Source organism: Phodopus roborovskii, unplaced genomic scaffold (genome assembly GCF_943737965.1).
Source record: "Phodopus roborovskii unplaced genomic scaffold, PHOROB, whole genome shotgun sequence".
Classification (NCBI taxonomy): domain Eukaryota; kingdom Metazoa; phylum Chordata; class Mammalia; order Rodentia; family Cricetidae; genus Phodopus; species Phodopus roborovskii.
The window spans coordinates 1,844,750-1,865,966 of record NW_026126613.1 but is presented as its reverse complement, the minus strand read 5'-3'; the positions used below and the strand labels follow the sequence as shown (position 1 = coordinate 1,865,966).

General features: G+C 42.4%; 1 protein-coding gene across 2 annotated transcripts in view; it reads left to right on the top strand.

Annotated features, from left to right (window-relative positions):
* Positions 1–21,217, top strand: part of Phactr2 (phosphatase and actin regulator 2) — a 261,285-nt gene that overhangs the window by 227,216 nt on the left and 12,852 nt on the right. For both annotated transcript variants that reach the window (XM_051206153.1, XM_051206152.1), the window contains 4 exons: positions 2,432–2,487; positions 7,916–7,977; positions 9,473–9,614; positions 18,917–18,989. In XM_051206153.1, the coding sequence (XP_051062110.1) occupies positions 2,432–2,487; positions 7,916–7,977; positions 9,473–9,614; positions 18,917–18,989 (333 nt within the window). The remainder of the gene's footprint in view (positions 1–2,431; positions 2,488–7,915; positions 7,978–9,472; positions 9,615–18,916; positions 18,990–21,217) is intronic.

Below are 21,217 nucleotides of genomic sequence, written 5' to 3'. Positions count from 1 at the left end.
AATTAAAACTTAAACCTGAGTTCACAGTGTTCTTGACCAATAGTTTTGAAACAGTTTAACACTGTGATAAAATAACTATGAAGCTATCTCTTCACATAATAATTCTATCATGGGGAACATATGGAAGAAGGAAATGATCTCCAATGATTTATTTGAAGAACTTTTTATAAAGATACGTATTATAGAACTATTTATAGCAATGACAAATTAAAAAAAAACCAAGTAGACAAAACCAGGGCACAGATTAAAGAAAAAGAGAGAGAGAGAGTGAGAGAGAGAGAGAGAAAGAGAGAGAGAAAGGAAGAAAGAAAGAGGTAGAAAAAAATAGCAATTGTGGAACCCTGTTACTAAACATCAGTCTTCTATCAGTTTCATCGAGGATTCTTTGGGGATGATGCCCCAGCTTCCACAGGAAGAGTAGGAAGTGTGGACATAGATTTGAATGGGTGAAGACTTCTCCATTCCAGGTCTAACCATCCATCTGGAGTACCACCTGTATCTTTAATGAACTAGTATTCCAATGCCACCCATCAAATATGCAGTATCTTTGTAAGTATACACATGATCTATAGCTTTAATTTTTTTAATATAGTAGGGTTTGTTCTTAATAATATGTAAATGTTAGAGTTGTCTTCAGTGAACACAGCACATCTTAATGCCTCTTGCTCAAGGTTTTGCCTACGGTTCCAACTTAGATCACATAGTTTTAAGTCAAATGAGACAGGAGGGGATTCTGACGCCAACATTTGCTCATGTTTTAGTTTAAGCAAGTCAGTTAACCTCCCTTTCCTCATCTGCAAGGTGAGAGCCGGCCCTTACCTTGCTGAATTTTTTTTTTTTTTTTTGAGCATCCCTGACACACTAAGCATCTAGCACAAGACCAGAATTTTGAAACCAGGAATCAACGGTGGCCATGGTTAGTCTCATAGTTTTCTGTACTAATAATGCCAAAGGAAAGGGCTGTTCAGCCTTCTATATACTCTCCTCTGGGGAAAAAGACCCCAGAGAGTTCCACTCATAATGCCAGACAACCTTCCAGGTCCCATTTTAATCGACTATAGGATTTTAAAAGGAAGGAAAGGCAAAGAAAGCATTCCAGAGGAAGGACAACCCCTTCAGTAAGAGAGAGCCAGCACACTTGGGTGTGGCAGGCTCTAGCAAGGCATCAGCACACACACATAGCACATGGAGTAGTCATGGCACAGAATCTAGCTGCAAAAGTGCCATTGCTCCTGGGAGCCTTTTGTGGACTCACTCACTTTAGTTTCAAAATAATCCCAGTGACATCTGAGAAATAACTAGTTTGTTATGGTCCTAAGATTTAGAATTGGTTGTGTCTAATAAATATATGTATATCCATCATAAGTAACACAAATTCAGGCTACATCCTGAGGAAATCCTTCACCAAAATAATAACAAATTGATCATGCTGACAACAAATTGATCACGTAAACAAGTCCAAGACCAAAGCTATGAGGAATTCCTCAGAGTTCCTGCTCTCTTGTAAAACAGTTAACTTCTAATCCTGGATGAGCCTGGCTTATCTCAACAGCAGGGGAGAAGGGGCCCGGATAGCTTAAGATAGCATGTATGGAATATATTTGCTGGCCGTGCCTGATACAGGATTTCCCTTCAAACCCTGAGCAGTATAGATTGAGCAACTCGAGACAGTGGCATGAACTTTGCAACCGCAGCTGATTGAGGACATTAATTAAGTAAGCTATCAGCTAAGCTTCTGTAACGTGTCAGGAATACACGGGTTCAAGCAATGTGTGTTGATTTCTCTTACCAGGCGTCTGGAGGAAGCTGGGGCCACCCAGCATGATGGAAAGTTTCTCCTCTTCTCCTCATAGGCCTAACACCCAGACTCCTTCTGGGTTTTTTTTTTGTTTTGTTTTGTTTTTTGTTTTTTGTTTTTTTTTTTTCTGGTTTTGGTTTTTGGTTTTGTTTTTGTTTTTTGGTACATTTCTTACAGCCGTGGGGAATCTTATCTGCGAGGTTAAAGCTGGCTCATACTACCATGTTCAAGTATAGCCTATGCAAGAAGGAAAGCAGGGACCACACACTCATCTGTATTGAGGAGGAAAAACAACTTACAAAAGCTAACTCTGCTCGTGTCCTGTGGCAAGAAGTCGGGCACGGCCCAGACCTAGCTAGGGAAGCTATGATCTGTAGTCTTTGCCCAACCAAAAGTCAGATGCCTGTCTTACAAGGATGCGTGGAGGAGAGGAGACAAGTCTGAGCCGCACTCGGTAGTCTTCAGACGGAAGGGCGACGTTTATTTTATAGGCTTAAATTTTTATTTTTGTTTCTCAACATATGACAAAGTCTAGCTTTGCTGGTTCATTTGTATCTTCCACCAAATGGCCCTCATTTGTAACTCTTGGTGTATTCATTTTGTAACCTGTAGTATATCATTTTGTCATTGTAGGAGACTCAGCCACAGGCCAACTACTGAAGAATTAGAGCAGAGGAACATCTTAAAACGTGAGTATATGATGTCCTGCCATGATCCCTCGGGTGATCGATACCACGGCGCCCCAGAGACAACCCATCCATCAGGAGGGAAGCCTGATTCACAACTGACTGCAGTGGCTCATGCGTGTCGTATCTACTGGTAGATGTTCATATGTTTTTAAAAAATAGTTTCTTGGTTTCCATATTTCATTTTATGGCTTTAAGCCTGATATCCCCTAAAGTGGAGTCCTGGTCATAGCAATTGTTTTTGAGAAAAATGAAATTTATTCCATGTGTTCCTTTGCCCAAATATTAAAGCCAACGCTCTAATCTACTTTCAAATAACTGCCAAAGAAAAAATCCACAAGGAAATCAATCAAGCATTCCTATAGTGTTATGAAAAATACAGTTTGTTGCTAGGTCGAACATGAGTCCCAATTTAAAATTATGGCAAGAGAGATTTTTCAAGGCATTTAATTTTCCTTTGTTGTGATCGCTCCTCTTCGTTCTCGAATTCTTTGCGGTTTCTTGAAACTTAAAGAGTCCTCCATTCGTTTTTCCCGGCTTCCCTTTTCCATTCTGGTTTCTGGCGGTGAAGTATGAGAGATCCCACTAGAAACACTGCTGCTCCCTCAAAATGGTTACTAGCTTCGGTGGTTTAAAGAGAAGGGTGTAGTTGTAGCTGTACTTGTAGATATTAACCTAGTTCCAAAGGAGCCTTTTAGTTTGGGAAAAGACGGGGACCCTCAGAACTCCAGGCAGACTGTAATAGCAGTAAGTCATTGGCATTAGGACAGCCTTTCAAGCAAACTACCAGAGTACAGTCAGCCTGCTGGGTTTAATGGGTTATTTTCTTTTGTAAAGGAAAGAAAGGTTTTCTCATAGCGGATTTCTAGGACTTTCACCATAACTGAAATGACTTAACAATGAACATTTACCAGTGCAAGGAAAACCAAGCACGCAGTCTGTGGCCAAGTTGAACAGAACCCACCAAAGTGCCAGCTAATATGCAGTAATGCCACTTCAAAAGGCAACCCGTAGCTACAAAAGAATGGTGCATTTTTCTTTTTCTTTTTAACCTAAGCAACATCTAATGTTGATGTGAAAACAAAACCCTGAGGTGTCCAAAGTGTTTCCCATGACGGAGGTCCTGGGACATACTGGCTGAGTTAACGTTTAAGCTCAAAGGTAGACTGTGAGTGCCCTAACAGAACAGGGGGTTTGTCTTACTGGATGCCTGATGAAATACTTCGAAAAGGCCTTTTGAGTTCTGGGTAACCCTGTCCTTTGGGACTGATGTGCCAAGCCACACTGGAGTTTAGTTATTTGAGGAACTCTTTCATGGATCTGAAAATTTATTGCATGTTGATCTTAAGTGCAGCGTTGGCTTCTGTAGCCTCTGTTTTCCTGGAGGTTCGGGAAAGAGTACAGCCCCAAAGTCAACTTCAGACTTGAGTTCAGCCCTGTTTGACTTCCTTCTAAGTTCGTGTTGATTCTGGAAACTGGAGGTCCCCTTTCCAGTCTGGAGAGGCTGATAACTGGCTCCTGTATCCCTGACATGGGCCAAGGGAAGCAGGGCGGGGTGGGGGTTCTTTCCACTGAGCAGCACAGGGACTCAGCCCACAAGCACTTCATTCTATACCCTTGCTTCTCCACGCTTCCATACTTTCCTCTTTTTGCTTGAGTAGTTCATCTCAAGTTCTTGTTCAAAAGCAGCAACAGTGTCTTAATGAAGACACCAGAAAAGCGTCCATGATACAATATGATTTCAAAGGTCACGTAAACCACCTCTTGGGGCTAGGAAACTGATCCAAAGCACAAAGCACTCAACACTTCTCTAATCAAAACCCACCGCCACTTTAGTGAGATGGTAGTAATTACCAGTAGCCATTCTGTAAGGGCATGGGACAAACTCGATGTCTTAGCATCATGTCCCATGTTGGTGAGAGTGGTTTTCTTTAACTACATTTATATTGTATAATGTATAAACTATACAATATGTACAAGTTCATATTATATTACATAGCACGTAAATTACATTTATATTTGATTATTTATTTTCAAACCAGTCCCTTAAAATGGAGAATGTACATAGAAGTATCTTTTCCTGCCTCTGGCTGGTCAGGAAAAGTCATCCATGCGACATCTTTTCCAAACAGGACTGAGAAAGAATAATGTTGCTCTCATGTGTAGCTGTGAGGGCCATTCCAGCTGTATTTTCCATAGAGGGGAAAAAAAAATCCCAGGCCATTGAGTTATAAATCTTTTTTCTTCAACAATTAACTGTGAAATTGTTTAAATCTACAAAAAAAAATTGAAGAAATTTTACAGAGAGCAACTAAACATGTGTCTACCATTTATTTTCTACTGTTGAACCTTAGCTTATGCCGCCCATCCATTGATTTATGTTTTTTAACATATATGTATTCCAAAAGTTTATAAATGTATTCCGTTTGTTGAAAATAACTACGTGGGGGCCAGTGAGATGGCTCAGCAGATTAAGACACTGGCACCAACCGTGACAATTTGCATGCAATCCGCAGGGACCACGTGAGTCTCCTCGTACAAGTTTTGCTCTGATCTGTGGCTGTGTGCTCGCGAACGCACCCACAATAAACAAACAAGTAAATGTTCACAAAACAAAGTAGAAATTCACCCACACGGAGACAAGTAAAGCAGCAAAAAGATAAACAAAACCACCAAGAACCTATGAGAGGGGCCCAGGTCATTTCACGCAAATCAGCATCTCAACAGGCACTGTTAACCCTGGTTGCTAGTTCTGTCCTTTTCTTCTCTCAGCTCATTCACACAATGCTGGGGCCACCCTGGCTAGCCAGGCAGGGTCCTGCAGTGCCCACCGCCTGGAAAGCAAGTGTATTAATGGAGTGTTTATGCACACACCTCCCTGTGTCTCTCTGAAGTGGCACCCTTCTCCTCCTCCTCTGATGCAAGACACTGGCCAACAGTCCTCACTTCCCCCATGAAAACCCTTCCGTCCACCCAGTGTCCCCAAACCATTTCCACCAGGTTGTAAAGTTAGTCCTCTGAGTCATCCAAACGGGAAGGAGATGTGTCCTACATGAACTTATCGGTGATTTTTTTTTTTTAAGTCCTAATTTCAAGACTTCCCCTGGTCCTGTAAAGACTGCCCCATGCTGGCCCCTGCCCCGTCTTCACCCTCTTTAGAAGTATCACTTCAAACATGGGAAATGTTAAAAGCCAGTCCCCAGTGTCAGGGAAGAATTCCCAGATGGCATAACCCTGTTTACTTAAGCTCCCTTATCTGCTCTTCCTTCCTTAAACGTCACCGGCTGTCACCTTATTATACAACATCCTTAATGGGGGTAAAACTAATATTCCCTTTAAAGAAATGGCATTTTACGTAAGTAGTGAAGACCCTTAGGATTTTGTTTTATCTTTGAAAATGCCTTTAAGAATGAATCATGGGGGGTGGAGGGCTGGAGATGTGGCTCAGCAGCTGAGAGCACTCGCTGCTCTTGCAGAGGACCTGGGTTCAATTCCCATCACTCACATGGCAGCTCACAGCGATCTGCAACTTCAGGTCCAACACCCAATGCCCTCTTCTGACCTTTGTGAACACCAAGCCCAAACATGATGTGCAAAAGTAAATGTTGGCAAAAGCAATCATAAAATAAAATTAATAAATCTAATCTTTTAAGGTAGCGTTTTAAAAAGAAAGTAAAAGGAAATGAAGCATGATAGGCATATGGAAAGAAGTGACTGAAATTATCCTTAAGGATTATATTATTTCTTTTAAATAACTGTATCATCACAGGTCTTGCCTTGTGAAGCTCCGATTTTAATCACATTCACAAGTTAGGAATTTGTGTAATGTGTATAATAGGCAATTCACAAGCCTCATTCAATTCACATTAAGTAATTGACCCTTTGCGTACACTTTAAGGATGCAGAAAGACATATGTTGCTGTGAAGCAATCAGACTTTCATACAGTTCATTCATAATTAGAAGTCTGAGTTATAACCAAATGCATTTGATGCAGGAACTTGAAGCTTCTCTGGTATAAGGGTGATATTAGTTCATGTCACTATAGATAACTACATGGATCATCTTTTCCCGTGTAAATTAAGAGATGTATTTCAGAAGAAAACAGAAACTTCATTATGTCCCTAAAAGAAAAAAATACACAATATAATACAGCCTGCTTAATGAGCAAATACCAGTAGGTGCTACAGATTTTTAAGACTGAGTTTTTATTCTTGGAACCAGTATGTTTACAATAAGTATATTTTGGGGTCAGGGGAATTGCTTTCTGTGAAGCATGAGGGCCTAAGTTCTGTCCTAAGCACCCACTTAAAAAGCCGGCAGGGCACTCTTACCATCTCAGTACTGGTGTGGCAGAGGCAGGAGGATTCCTAGGGCTCTCTGGCTAGACACCACAGTTTAATCAGTGAGCCTCGGATCCCAGTGAGAAACACTGTCCTAAAAACCAAGGTGTATAGCACAAGATGACAACATTGAAGGCCTATAACACACACACACACACACACACACACACACACACACACACACACACACACACGAGAAGGGAGGGTTAAAAAATGAAACCTTTCATAAAAGAGAATTTTTCTGAAGACTTGGTTCATCCCTTCTATAATACAATCTTTCTTCAGTAGAATCTTTGGAATATATAAGTGTTGCATGTACTTTGCTATGAAGTAAAATCAGTGTCTCACTTAACACAGATGACATACAAAGCGGCAACAGACAGAAGCTTGTCAAATATGCATCCCATAAATCTCAAGGGCTATTTCTTTAAAAATGTGAACTTTTCCTTTCAATCCCATTTGAAATTGTACCGTGAAATTGTACCGGTTGATGAAGCACCAGAGGGAGAGACGACTTTGGAAAGTTAGAGTCACAAGAAAATAAAGAATTTCCACCCGCAGTACAACATGACCCCATTCAGAGCGTCGGTTTGGAAGCCAAATCCTAAGGAATGCTTACACTTTGCTTCTATGGAAACATAGGAAGACAGATCAAATATTTTGGTTGGGTTTGAATGGAAGTCAGCAGCTTGGACGTGCATGGGATGGTTCTAATTTGTTCTTTTAATGTGCCTCGGACTTTTCACATGAAAATCAGATCCAGAAGTAGATTTCTATCTGAATTCTGGTAGATTGTGTTTCTAAGAGCGTGAGGTGGTCAGCAATAGTATCGGCATAGAAGTCGGGAAACCATGAGGTTTAAAATCAGGGAAGAAAGGCAACCAGTTCCATAAGGGAGAAAGATACGATTGCACATATGCACATGTATTACATGCAAATGGGCACTCTTTTTGCAGGATGCTCTGATTCATTTCTAAGGTGATGGCGTGTTTAATCAGCACATGGCAGAATGGGGTACTTGTTTCTGGTAGACTTTGCCGGTTATACAATCCTCTCCAGTAACTGAACTTATGCCTCCCCTAATAAACAGAAAAGAATGAAGAGGAAGAGCAAGAAGCTAAAATGGAGATCAAGCGGAAACTCAGCCGGAAGGTGATGATGCTATAATTGCTAATAAGCATGTGTGTCCTGGGATATGGCTTATTTTTGTCAGATACAAACATGCTCTTAAAGTGTGGCTGGGGTGCTTAGGGATGAGTGTTTCTAATTGGCCACCATAAGACCCAAGGCATCAAAATCAACAACAGTTTTATTTGCATGCTACATTTGAAAAATCAAATTTGTGCATTGTGTTTACTGATTATGAAAAACATGTATTTTAAGTGAAAAATATTTAAATACAAAAAGGAGCAGAGGAAGAAAATCTCATACTCAGATCTTCCATTTTGATGGCCAGCGTTAGCATTTTAATATATTTTTATGTCTTTAATTAGATTGAAAAATGCTTACACTTTCCATTTAGTCCTGGAAATACTAAGTAAGTATTTTGTGATGATTAATGATTGGTCACTGTTCTGTAGCAGACCTGGGTGGGTAATTTATTGAGTGAATTTGACTACAGTGTTAGCAAAATTGACAAATGGCTTATCTCTGGAACTCAGGCAATCGCTTCCACTTATTTACAAAAATACAAACCTGATTCCAGAGCCATGACTTTTTTTCTCCTGGGCTAAAAATAATAATAGCCTTTGGAAAAATAAAGGACGATCAGAAGTTATATTTCATTATAAGTCCTTCTAGTGGTTTCTCAGATATTCCTTTCATTCCTGGAAGAGAGCAGAGTAGCTAAAATGTACACCACAGTCAAGCGTGTGGCCTGACTCACATTGTTGAGGGTTGGCTGGGGAGCTCATAGCAAAAGCATTCCAAGGAAGGTCTGGGTTTCTTGCGAGTGTAGGATTATTCCAGTCTTATTCTTGGTGCTTGTAAAAGGATCAAGAGACTGAAGCAAAGACTCCGCCAGGGCTGACCAGGTTAAACAGAACAATAAATTTGAATGGGACAACATACTAAAGAAGGAATCCCCAAGAGTAGACATGGGAGAAAGATTGTAAGAACTGTCCTCCGGGATGCCTTCTCCATCTGCCTGTCAACTGTTCTGGCTGAGGATGGCCTGTGTCCTCCTCCCCAGGAAGGCTACACTGTGGCTACACCCTTTTCTGAGCCACTGCCCCAGAGAACACTGCATTCCCACATATGCAGGGAGTAGAGACTCGTTGCCATTTTCTAGGTGTTTATAGCTCCTGTCTTGGTCCATCAGCCGCCACCATGTAGAACTTACGAGAGGGCCTCTGTCACCGTGTGTTCCTGTGTCAGAGATGACAGGCAAGCTGTAATCTCAGACCCAGGCATGTTGTGGGGAGATCGCACACTGCAGATGATTGCCAAAGGCTGACCTAGCTAGCGGTGATGATTTCCTAGTCTGGAAATGAGGGCACGCTGCTTTGTAGGCCTCATTACAAATTCCCAAGATGCTGTTGCTTTTCTTTTAATACTTGAAAGTGACCTTAACTTTGAAGTGTTTGAGACAGACAACTAGCCACCTAGAGGCTGTAAATGTGTAACTTTCCCTCCTACCCTCCTGTAGCTCAGCCTAAGACCTAGTGTGGCAGAGCTACAGGCCCGAAGGATCCTGCGCTTTAACGAGTACGTGGAAGTCACTGATTCTCCCGACTATGACCGCCGAGCTGACAAGCCCTGGGCCAGGCTGACACCTGCAGACAAGGCAAGTACCTCAGTGACCTTTTGTGCGTCCAGAATCTGCATCCTCAGCCTCTGCTTAGCCATCCTAGCACCTCTCTCCCTCTGAAAGCCTAAACCCTGAGTGGCCGTGTGCAGTAAAGGCTACACGGTTCTCTCAGCTGAGTCTCAGAGAAAACTAGTCATCAGTGGCGGTGTAACTTGTTCTCATGCAAGCGTAGCTGAGGAGGGCTTCCCGGTTGTGATAGTCTTGGCTGTCAGCTTGACTGGATTGCAAAATACCTAGGAGATTATAAAGCATGCATGCAGGTGTGTGTTTTCAGGCATTGCCTAGAGGCAACCAGATTAAGATGTCTCTCATCTAAAAATGAATTAATCCCTTGACAGACTCGTAGCATTATCGGGCACTGGTGAAAGGTAGTAAATAGGCACGGCTTAGTTGGAGGTTGATGTCGGGAATGTCCTTTGGAGTTGGCAGGCTTATCTGATGTCTGCTTTACTGCTGTCAGTGACTGAAATGGGAGCTTCTTGTCTCCACTCAACTGTTCCCTAAAGGACTTACAGCTCTGAAACTGGGAGCTAAAATAAATCTTCCCTTAAGTTGTTTCCAAGAAAGGTTCCTTAGCCCAAGATTAACACCGACCATTTGTTTTTAAGTTTTTCACTAACAGTGAGTTCATCAATTTTTTTACTCTCATTAAATCTGGCATTGAATAAATATATACCATGCCTGTAACTGAGTATTTAATGGATCAGTTTCATGCAGCCCAAGGTGACCTTGAACTCAGAGATCAATCTGCCTCTGTCTCCCGAGTACTGGGATTAATGGTGTGTGTCTGGCCTCTATGGCTAACTTATGTGGCTGCTAGCATTAAAGGTGTGTGCCACCACCTCTATGACTGACTACTGTGGCTGGCTTTGCACTCTGATCTTTAGGCAAGCTTTATTTGTTAGATCATCAACAAATTATCACCATACCTTTCTGAGTTAAGATTATTTTTCCTGGGCCGGAAGGAAGGCTGAACAGTAAAAGTACTTGCCTTGCCTTGCTAGCCTCATGACCTGGGCTCCATGCCTAGGATGTGTTCTGACACATAGAACCCTATACTCACACATACAATAAATAAAAATATTTTAAAAGTCTTCCCATCATATGTGAGATGTCATTACATTTGTAGAATTAACTACAGTTTTGTTATAAAAACTTTGTTATGAAGCTCTACCTTAATAAAATTTTGGGGGGGGGGACTGAAGAGATGGCTTAGTGGTTAAGAGCACTGGCTGCTCTTCCAGAGGACCCAGGCTCGATTCCTAACACCTACACTCACAACTATCTGTAACTCCAGTTATAGGGGATTTGACACCTTCATAACAAGGCATACAAAATAAAGCTAAATTTAAAAAAAAAATGATTTTTTTCCTCTAAAGCACCATTTATTTAATGTTATTTTGAACTGTATTAGCAAAATGAGTTACCTTAGTACTGTGGATTCAGACTGCAAACCATGTGGACAGTAGGGTTATAGGTTAAAATCCTCAGCCTACATTCCCACCCCCGCCATGCTGACTCCAACTGCAAGCTCCCCTTTGTCACCCTGTGGGTACAGCAGTGCAGCCCGGAGTCACCAGACTTAATGCCAGTGTCCTCTCGTCAAAGGCATTTCAGCTCTGTCCTTTTCTGGGCCCCCCCCCTCTTTATTTGTCATCCCCCCCCAGCCCAAAATAGAAGTTTCTGCTCTCTTACCAAGCATTCGATACATTTGTTATCGTTTTAATTATTCTCAGTGGGAGGGTTAATCAAGGCACCAAGGGCGCTGTATTGCAGGAAATAAATCCACTCCAGGCACTCCCCTTTCAGCGTGGGCTTCATCACTCTTCCCTCAGTCAGTGTCTTCTGGATGACACTGCGGCCGCCACCGTCCCCATGCACTGAGCTACCCTGAGCTTAGTGAGGACACACAGAGAGCGTCAGCGTATCTTATGGATTTCATAGGTTAGCGTATATTCAAGCATCATTTGGGCATTTCTGCTTTCCGTGTGACTGGGCCCCTCTGAGAGGTGCAGGGCTGACTCTCCAACACGTCTTGGATCTTGGTTGCCATGGCTCAGCGGGGCTGTTCACAGACCTTCCTGCGCATGGCCTCTTCCCTAGGCTGGCTTTCCTCACAGCAGGTGTCTGTCCCCAGAAAGCCCAAGAAAAGCAGCTTGGCTTTTCCAATCATCTTTACAAGTCTGTTGTGGGATGTTTGTACACTGTGTGAAGATGCCTTGCTGTGATTGGTGGAGCAAAAGGTTGAACGGTCAACAGCTTAGGCAGGAGGTGTAGGTGGGGGATTCTGGGGAGAGAAAGGAAAAGTCTTCGAAGGGCAATCTAGTGGCATGAGAGATGCCAGGAGTCAGGGAGAGGGGACAGGAGGTGCAAGATGGGAGGAAGTTGATGCCACAGGGCAGAATGTAGGTTAATATAACCGGGTTAATTCAAGTTGTAAGCGCTAGTTAGGAGCAAACCTAAGCTATAGGCCGAGCTTGCATAATTGTGAGCCGGTGGCCCAAAGCGAAGGAAGTCTGACTATAGAAGTCACTCAAGCTTTCTGTCTGCCTCATTCTGTTAGTTCTAGGAAGTCAGGGGCCAGCTCAAAACCAAGGGGAAGCAGACAGGTAGCTCTTCTTAGGAGAGCTGTGAGGTCATACTGGGTAGACCGAAGGTGTTATTTTAGTAGAATGTTATTTGTCACATCCATTACCAACCACCTGATTATTCAAATGCCAACCTTTAGAAAGGCCAGATAAACAGTAAAATCCTCCACGGTGCACAAGTGACAGTCTGCATAACTAACCGCCCTTACATGCAAACTCAATTTCCCACCCCCTGTGAGAGCTGCTCCTTTCTTCTGTCCTGTGGTAGGAGGCAGAGCTCATCCATCTCCAGCTATGGCGGGCAGAGACCTTTTTTGCTCTTTTAAGAACATTTTGAACTGAGATAAAGATAGGCTTTTGTTTTAGGCTTGTTAAACATGAGAGAGTTGGGCCTGGTCAGGTTTTCTTCTGCAAGCCTGGTTCTGTTCTGGAATAGCCTGGGGACACAGAAGTCTCCTATGTCCCTTGAACATGGCACCTGAGCCCCAGGGCAGAGCCAGGGTACCTCCTGACTTACAGGGGTGACTGGCTTTCTACCACAGAGATCTCACACAATTATCCAAGATTGTTAAGGTCTAAAGGACAAGACTTCTAGGGCTGTGTTTTTATTGTTGTCTGTGTTCCCTAGGAGAAGAGTGTGTTTTCCAAAAGTAAGGATTTGTTTAAGACGGGGGAAAAATACATACTTTTAAAGGTAAAAGGTAGAAAACAGAAAAATGCAAAAATTGAAAATGCTGTTTATATGTAGCGTGTTTTTGTACATGCAAGTGATCGGTTTGTGAGTAGTATGTTTTTTTACAGTCAAGTGGTGTTTGTTTGTTGTCAAACAGCTGAATATCCAGAATGGAAAACAGGAAAAATAAACAACTGGAATTCAGATCAATACATGGCATTTTTATAAATGTCTAAAACTACTATTCTCTACATAACACTGAGAAAAATTAAGTAATTTCACACCGTCATTAAAATGCGCATATGCCGGGGCTAGGTAGATGGTTCTATAGACAGACAGTGCTGCTCAGCAAGTATAATCCAGTTTGTATCCTAGAATTCCATGTGAGGTTTACATACCCATAGTCCCAGCGCTGAGCCAGACACTGTAGCTGAAACAGTGAAGTTCCAGGGTCACTTAGGTACACTGTTTCAAGAAATGATGTGAACGGTAGTTGAGGAAAACATCCTGAAGCAACATTGAGTTTCCATGCATGGCCAATGAGCGCATGGGTTCTCATGATCAAGTGCAGGGTGGCAAGCTCACAAGCGCTCACACGTGCACACACACACACACACACACACACACACATACACACACACACATATAAAGAAATTTGGCCCACACGCTAAAAGCATTTTATTTAAGAATGAAAATAACATGCTAATTGTCATTGTAGCCAAAAAAAAAAAAATGGCTTTTTAATACTTTTACCTTAAAACACTTCATAACACCTATTGATCAGAGTCTAAATAATGCATTTGATTCATTAATTTAATTGATATAAAATTCAGTAATTATGACTTAGCTGTTATGTTCAGAATTAGGTTGTGAGGGGACTGAAGAGATGGCTCCACTGTTAAGAGCACTGGCTGCTCTTCCAAAAGCCCAGGGTTCAATTCCCAGCACCCACATGGCAACTTACAACTGTTTATAACCCCAACTCTAGGGGATCTGATACCCTTGCATGGACACACATGCAGGCAAAACACCAATGATCAGAAAATTAAAGCAAAGTAAAAAAAAACCTACACAAACACACGGACATGCACATGTTCGCAAAAATAAACAAACAACCGCAGCTCTAAGTTCGTTTTATTTTTAAGTTTTGATCTCTATGCCCCAATTTAAAAGAAAAATAATAAATTAGGGAAAGCAAAAATTGCTGAAAGCCTACCTTTTTTTTTTTTTAAAAAAAAAAATTGAATTCAAATGTTATTTAGGACCCCAAAGTGATTTTTACCCCATGACTACACACGTGGACTGAAACTTAAAACACTGATGAGGGTCTCAGCTTAAACATTTCCAGTGAGCCGCTGAAGAGGTCTGGCATTGACAAGGACGCCCTTGTGCAAGCTGTGAAGAGCCTTGTCACCGAGAGCTAGAGACAGCCCTAGGAAGGACATGGGGTGCTGAGTGAAGAAACTGTAAATTCCTGGGAGGTTCAGGCAAGGCACTCAAAGATGTACTGAGGGAGATGTGAATATACGCTTTGAGAAAAGTTCTTTTTAAAAAATGTAGAGTGACCCAGAATACAGACTCTTCCAGGGATGCATGGATCTGCCGCACTTACTGATGCTCTAAACAACATCCCAGATACATGGCTATGATGGTGAATACTGCCTTTCCAGGAGTGCACTGTCTAGCCAGCTCCCGGCGAAGACTGAGATTTTAATTCCCTGTAGAATGTCATCAGTTGACTCATGGAGTGCACACTCCCCATGGTACTGAGCTTATCGAGTCAGCGAGCAATCCACTCTTTGATACCAGCATTTTAGCGAAGAAATAAACAAAAGATATCAAGTGGAAACTCTAGCTAATTCTTCACTCACAACCCATGCTGTAATGTTTGAGATAGTTGCAAGAGCCATATTTTTTTTTTTTTTCAATAAATTGCCTGTTGCTTCTTGCCAAGAAGTGTCCTCGAACTGACTGGGGCTGGTCAGACGGGAAGTGTATGTGGCCGCTCACAACTAGCCAAACTTAAACTTGGTTTTAGTCGTTTTTATGTCCTGTGTTTACTTCCCATGATGCCAAACACCACTCTACATGTGGCCTCAGTGCATCCCCCTGGCATTTGGGGTTGTTGCCGCCTCTGCTTTCTTAGAGATTAATTCCAGTTGAATGCTTCCCTACGGTGGTCCAAGCCAGTACCACTGGCTCCAAACATCTTTTTGTCTTTCAACAAAACCAGCCCGTTACACGTAGACGGAGAGTATTAAGACTAAAATCTAATCTCATCTGGAGAAAAGAGAGAGAGAGACAGAGACAGAGCCAGAGAGAGAGAGCGCAAAAGCTATGTTTATATTGACCTGGCCAGCATAAAAGGTCTCCTTTTTCTTCCTTTGAACCCCTAAGAACTCTTCTTCTTACCTAAAGTAGTAACTGTTAAACGACTACAAGTACATCCTTACTGAGTAGATTTTGAAAGTGAATACTGTCCCCATAGTCAGACAAATATGCCTTCCCTGCAGTATTATATGTGTTACCATATCATTGCATACAACTGACTTGTCCCTTCTAAATGCAAACCAGTACACACAGGAAAATAAGGGAGTTATCTGGATTAGTAGGGCCCAAAAGCCCATTTTATTGGATGTATATGGGACTTGTAGGCTTATTGGTGACTTCAACATAATCACTTAAGCATGTTTGATAACCAGTAGATCACAAGACCCCTCTAGGCCTCTGTTTCATCTTAGAATACTGTTTAGGTTATGAGCTGCCTTGTAACAAGCCAGCCCAAAGCTACTGGCTTAAAAGCTTAAATCAGTGATTCATTGAGCTTACAAGTTTGCAAGGTAGTAATTCTAGGATGCGTGTGTCCAGTGGTTTGCTTCAGGCCCTCAAGGCATTAGTGAGATGCCAAGCCTTAAGAACCAACTTCCAAAGTAGTTTCTTCATGACTGTGTGTGTGCTCTCCTGCTCTTTGACCCCTGTCTACACGGCATCTCTTCCTCTGAAGTCTTCCTTTGCCTTGGGGTTTCTCATACTACAGCTTGCCCGGGGCAGTCAAGTATGTTTTATATAGCAGCTGGCTTCCAAGAAGCCAATGTCGTTGGGCCAGGAAGAAGCTCACCTTAGTAAAGCGACAGATCTCCTGTATTTCCCAGCGTCGTGACAGGGTTTACCCAGAGTCGAAGCTGAAGAAACAGACCACGGAATGGTGACAAAGGGGCATTGCAGAGGAGAGTGTAGGGTGTGTCCCTGAGTGTCTAACTGGCCCTCTGAGGAAAGCAGTGTGCATGAAAGGATACGGGAACTAGAGAGGTATAAATTTTATTAATGTAAATATTGTGTGGGGTGGGACACAGTTTGGAGTTGTTCTAATTTGTAAACTCCGTATCCCAAGTGTTTCTCTCTGAATGTTTTTCCTGGATTTTGCCAGACTCTTCAACTGGTAGTCAGCCTCTATCACTACGAAGTCCTTTATCCTACTTATATTTGGCTCTCCTTCAACAGAGTCCTCTTGCATTCCAGTGAATTTTCTATGATAAAAATGAAATAATGGTAGCCCAAATGTCCTTTTTTTGAAAACTGCATGATACTTTATTGGTAACTCTACTGCATCCAGCATATTTTTTTAAATACACTTTGAACTAATATTCTTAATTATCATGAATTTTCATCCCTATTTTCTAGGTAGCTATATCAGCTGGCTTTCTGTTACTTAAAAAAAAAATGCCTAAAATAATTAACGTATACATAGAAAAAAATTCACATAAGGGTTTAAGCAATGAAGAGCTAAGTAAGGCCTAAGTAATGGGTGTCTAGTGTGGATATCATACAGTTGGAGTGGAACGTATATGGGGAATCAAGCCACTTGCATCATGAGTCAAAAGAGCAAAGAGAAGGTCGTCCATAGTTCCATAATCTCTCCAGGAGCATGCCCCAAATGACCTAAGGACGTGTCTCTTGAGGCCCCACCTCTAATAATACCTCCCTGGACAATGGCCCTTAGCACACGGAACTTTGGATAACAGTTTTCCAGACCATAGCAATAGGGAAGCTGAAAATTGAGGGGAAACTTCCTCTGTGAGCATCCCACTGCCGTGGGGAACATCGCCAAGACCAATGCCCATGTCTTCTGAGTCTAGCTAAAGTGCTTTGCACAACCTCTGCTGAAACCTTTTGTGGAGAGAAAAAGAGTCTAAATGAACACAGAGATGGAATTCTCTGCTCGTATTCTCACTGAAAGCCTTGTTTCCGCAGTAGGGGGAGCATTTACGAGCAACCATCCAGCTCCTGGATCCAACGCCAGTTGTTAACAATGACCAAAACCAAATCCACATTGTTGTGTCTTGTGAAACATGCTGCTTAACTGTGTCATGGGGGACACAGGCCCACAAGCATGTCTCTGCTTGCTTTGGCACCTCCAAAAGTTTGTAATAAGAATTATGACTACTGTTCGCCAATCCAGGTCCCCCCCCCCCAAAGAGACTTCCTGACCCAAAGAATATATCTGGGGAAAAAAGACAGTCTGTGACAACAGGACTTAATTATCACATTAAAATATACTTAGAAGGAAGCCTGTGAACTGTAGAGTGACGGTGAGTGATGGGAGAGAGCCATGAAGAGGTCTCAGGACTTTCTCCTATCATTTCCCTTTTCTCTGAAGTTCATTGACCTCCGACCACACAGTAGGTTCTTCTATCCTTCTATCCACTTCCTGTGCTAAAGGGATGCCATAAGGGTGTTCTATTCCGACTTTTCCTTTTCAATGAAGGAAAGCATTCGTTGAGTAAAAGATATTTATAATGTTCTGTGTTTGGTCTGAATACTGTAATCTACATAGAGCTTATAAAGATTTTTTTTTTTTTAGTACTTTTTATATGAGTGAAATACCCTTTGTAGAAAGAAAGTAGGAAATAAAAATAAGGCAAAGATTGAAACTAGACCCATGCATAATCCCGCCACTGTCTATTAACAGACAGCCAAAGTTAGCATTTGGAGGGGCGTCTCAGCTTTCCATGCAGAAGCATTTTGTTGTACATGGCATGGATTATGTGTTCCTTAAATAAGGCCTCCTATTTGATGTTCTTCTGAGCGGCTTTAAATGCTGTGCTGAATTTTCAGCCATTTGTCTAAACTTTCAACATGAAAAAATAAATAGCAATTGCCTTCTTGGCAACCCTGCGCCAGCTAGTTAAAGCTGTGTGGCTGTGGGCGGGCCAGTGAGCGGGTTTCAATGGAAAACTTTCCTAGGAGCAGGATATGAAGTCTCTGCAAAAAAAAAAAACCCCAAGCCTTGCATTTGCTGTGGTCACCGGAGGGTGGAGGGATATTCTCTATGGCACACATTCTAGACCCGACTGGCGCCCTCCCCATCAAGGGCTCTCTTAGGGAGCCCCCCACCTAGCTTCAATTTGGCTTCCCCCTGACTGCCCTTCCCCTGAAGAGCTTGCGACCAAAGCTGTTTATGGGTTAGGGGTATTTCTAGAATTTGGAATATTTGCAAGGACATAATGAAAGGAGACAGCTGAAGGAGGTGAGAATTCATTTAAGGAGCCAGGAGACTAGCTCAGTGGTAGAGTGCTAGCCTAGTGTGCATGAGGGGCAGGTTCGATCCCCAGCCCTGCTTTAAAAGAATTCATTCATGTTCATACACACTGCACACACGCACACACACACACACACACACACACACACACACACACACACACACCTCCCGAAGGTCATTTCACACGTTTTTATCATACCTGCACTTTGCAACCATCATAGGAATCTTCCTCTTGTGACTCACACTGAAACTCAGAAAATTTCAGGTTTTGAAGACCTTCTAACTTCAGATTTGTACGCCATGGGTGTGAAGACTGTAATAGATTTCAATTATTAAATCTCAATTCGGAAGAAATAAGTAATTCTTTCCTTGCCTCCACCCCCAAAATACTGTGTCATCGAGTAACATCTACCTCGTGAGTGCTGTATATGTTGGGAAAGTACGTGACCTAAATTCTGCTTCATTTTCTCCTATGTAGGCAGCAATAAGGAAAGAGCTAAACGAGTTTAAAAGCACGGAAATGGAAGTTCATGAAGAGAGTCGACAGTTCACAAGGTGGGTAGACAGACTACTTGAGACAAAAAACTCACGTTGGGTGTGCTATGTAGTCATTTGATTTTTACTGTGGCTTGTCAGGAAATCATCTGATGGAGGTTTTTGCTTCCCTCACATTTGTCTTTCTTTGCTTTTTTTTTTTTTTTTTTTTTTTTTTTTTTGTAAGCTAGAGTCCTGGTAGCAGATCTAAAGATATGGCTGGATCAGATTATCAGTGTCTAGACTTTCCTTATTGGCTCTGTTACGTTTTTTCAAAGCACCTCAACTAATCTCGCTGAAAGACAAAATTCTACATTGAGGTCCTAATTTTTTTTCTTTCAATGAAGTGCTAATCCTTCTCAAGGGCTACACTATGGTTCTCTTTGCAATTTTCGTTTGAGGCCCAAAACGCAAATATTGTCATAGTCTACTCCTCCACTGATGCCAGAAGTTCTGGGCTCTAAACTTCTGGTGGCAGGCAGGGTGGGGACATTACTTCTGGCTCACAGGACAAGACATAGGGTAGGGACTGAATTTTTCAGAAGCTAGATCTTAACAATGGGAGTCAAATTTTGATTGGCTCCCCAAGACACTGCTGTATAACAATCTCTGGCATAAGGAACCTGAAAAGGGAGACTCACAAATTCACAGATTCCAGGGATTGTTTGATTCTTTCTGCTGATTTGGGACCTATGACGAGGCGACACATCAGGCTGGCAACACCTGGAGACAGAGCTCATTCCTGCTGTGGCCCAGGAATGTGAATGAGGTAGAGGAAGAGACAGAGACACCCTCAGAGGTGTTTCCCTAGTGACCGCAAGGTCTCTTACTAGGATTTACACAGAATTCCCAGTACAGCCGAGCTGAGAAGCAGGACTTTGGCGCATGGGCACCTATAGTTCAAAATTTAACAACTGTAATGCCGCGGATTTTCTTCCCACTACCCTTTGGTTTTACAAACAACCGAAACTACGGGGGAGAGCCTAGTGTTCGTGTTGTCCACTTTCCAGATGTGGCAGCTGTTCTCTTTAGTTACATCCCATCCATGTAGGAGCTTTGCTTTACATAGCAGGCGTGTTCCTACAATTTTGCACAGAAATTAAATGAGAGAGAAACCCTGTTTCCTATGACCTCAGCGTGCACAAACTCATATAGCAACACACACACACACACACACACACACACACACACACACACACACACACACACTTGAATTGATAGTAAATTCCAGGACAGATGAATGCATGAAAAAGGCAAGACTTCCTGTCTTTCAGAACACAAACACTGACAATGCCCTAATCTAGAAACAGCCCCCAGTTAAGCAGCCAAGTACTCTGCTTCTAGCCATTCAGGGGATCCCAGAAGTCAAGGTGCTGTTTTATATAGGGGAACTTGACACGAGGCAAAGGACATTCAAGTAAAACTTGAGGATTTCATAGCAAGTGCTTGGTGTGGAGCGTGTGCTGAGCCCATATTACCACAGCCACTCTTCATGGTGGAAGGTCTGCTGTGGCGGAGGAACTCCCTTCATCTTAGGGTGTCTTTCTCCTTGCTTCTGTTTGCCAGTATACATCCTGAATACATCACCTTTCTCTCTCTGAGGGCTCTCCAGTGGCCATCCACTCTTGGATGTATAACTTGCCGGACTTGGGCCCTCTCTGCCACAGCTGCGGTCAGAGAAAGGTCATGTTAAAATGTCACACCTGAAGTTATGCTTCTGCCGGGACACTGATCATAAACAGGAGACAGGCTGTATGCGATGACACAGAACCGCCCGGGGACTCCAGGAAATTGGGGAAACAGGATCTGTTTGTATAGCGGAGTCTTGGCCCCTGAGCGGTACTGATTCCGATCCTCCCACCTGGCCGTCCAAGTCATTTTGACTTCTCTAGAACTTTCCTCTACATCACAGGGCCTGGTGACTTTCTCTCCATTTGATAGCCCACGGTGAGAATAAATTGCAGCAGAAAAGAAGCAAAAAAATAAATAAATAAATAAAGAGTGCATTTTGTAATTCTAATTTTGTTGTTTTAATTAATTAAATTTGATTAAGTTTTGTAGTTCTATTTCTTCGAGAAGTATTTATGCTAAAAGACCCTCTTTCCATTGTGTTCTCTAAGCAAATTCAGTAAGATTAGCCACAGGGAGATGTCAGGGCCATTTCCTTTAATGTCTTTCATATACAAAATGATGCATTTTAATTAAGCATTCAAACAGGGCAAAAGTTTATCAATGGAAATGAATCTGCT